Source organism: Corvus kubaryi, unplaced genomic scaffold (genome assembly GCF_017639235.1).
Source record: "Corvus kubaryi isolate FWS band 111438036 unplaced genomic scaffold, C.kubaryi_AGA036_p1.0 37021, whole genome shotgun sequence".
NCBI classification, from domain to species: Eukaryota; Metazoa; Chordata; class Aves; order Passeriformes; family Corvidae; genus Corvus; species Corvus kubaryi.
In genome coordinates this window covers 44954-45669 of record NW_024581010.1, presented here as the reverse complement: position 1 = coordinate 45669, position 716 = coordinate 44954, and the positions used below count along the sequence as shown (strand labels likewise).

Here is a 716-nt window from a genome sequence, read left to right as displayed (position 1 = left end):
GGAACACTCGGGGACATTCGGGGACACTCGGAGACAGTCAGAGACACTCGGGGGACACTCGGAGTTACTCCGAGACACTCGGGGTCACTCGGGAACACTCGGGGACACTCGGGGACACTCGGGGTTACTCCGAGACACTCGGGGTCACTCGGGAACACTCGGGGACACTCGGGGACACTCGGAGACAGTCAGAGACACTCGGGGACACTCGGGAACACTCGGGGACACTCGGGGTCCCTCGGGGTCACCCGGGAACACTCGGGGACACTCGGGGTTACTCCGAGACACTCGGGGTCACTCGGGAACACTCGGGGACACTCGGGGTTTCTCAGAGACATTCGGGGTCACTCGGGGTCACTCGGGGGACACTCGGGAACATTCGGGGGCACTCGGGGGCACTCGGGGTCACTCACTCGTCGCTGGGCGCGGCGGACTCCGTGGATTCGTAGATGTACCAGTCGGATCCCAGGTCCTCATCCAGGAAAATTCCCGGATCCAAGGGGAAATCCCGAATCCCGGCGGAGCCGTTGGACGCCATGGCCGCCCCCTCCTCCTCCTCCTCCTCCTCTTCCTCCTCCTTCGCTCCGTCGAAAAGTGGGAGAGACTCGTGGGATCTGGGAAAAGCGGGATGGAGGCGCCGATCCCGCAGGTTTGGATCCCAAAATCCCAAGCGGGACTCGCGCTTTTATGGGAGCCGGAGGAGGGACGAGGCCGAG

At 64.0% G+C, this 716-nt stretch overlaps 1 protein-coding gene across 1 annotated transcript in view; it reads right to left on the bottom strand.

Annotated features, from left to right (window-relative positions):
• LOC121660951 (receptor for retinol uptake STRA6-like) overlaps window positions 1-661 on the bottom strand; it is a gene marked incomplete at its 3' end in the record, with an annotated part of 10578 nt that extends 9917 nt beyond the window's left edge. The window contains exon 1 of the mRNA XM_042020564.1: window positions 414-661. Coding sequence (XP_041876498.1) covers window positions 414-538 — 125 coding nt within the window. The remainder of the gene's footprint in view (window positions 1-413) is intronic.
• Between the last annotated feature and the right edge of the window lie 55 nt (window positions 662-716).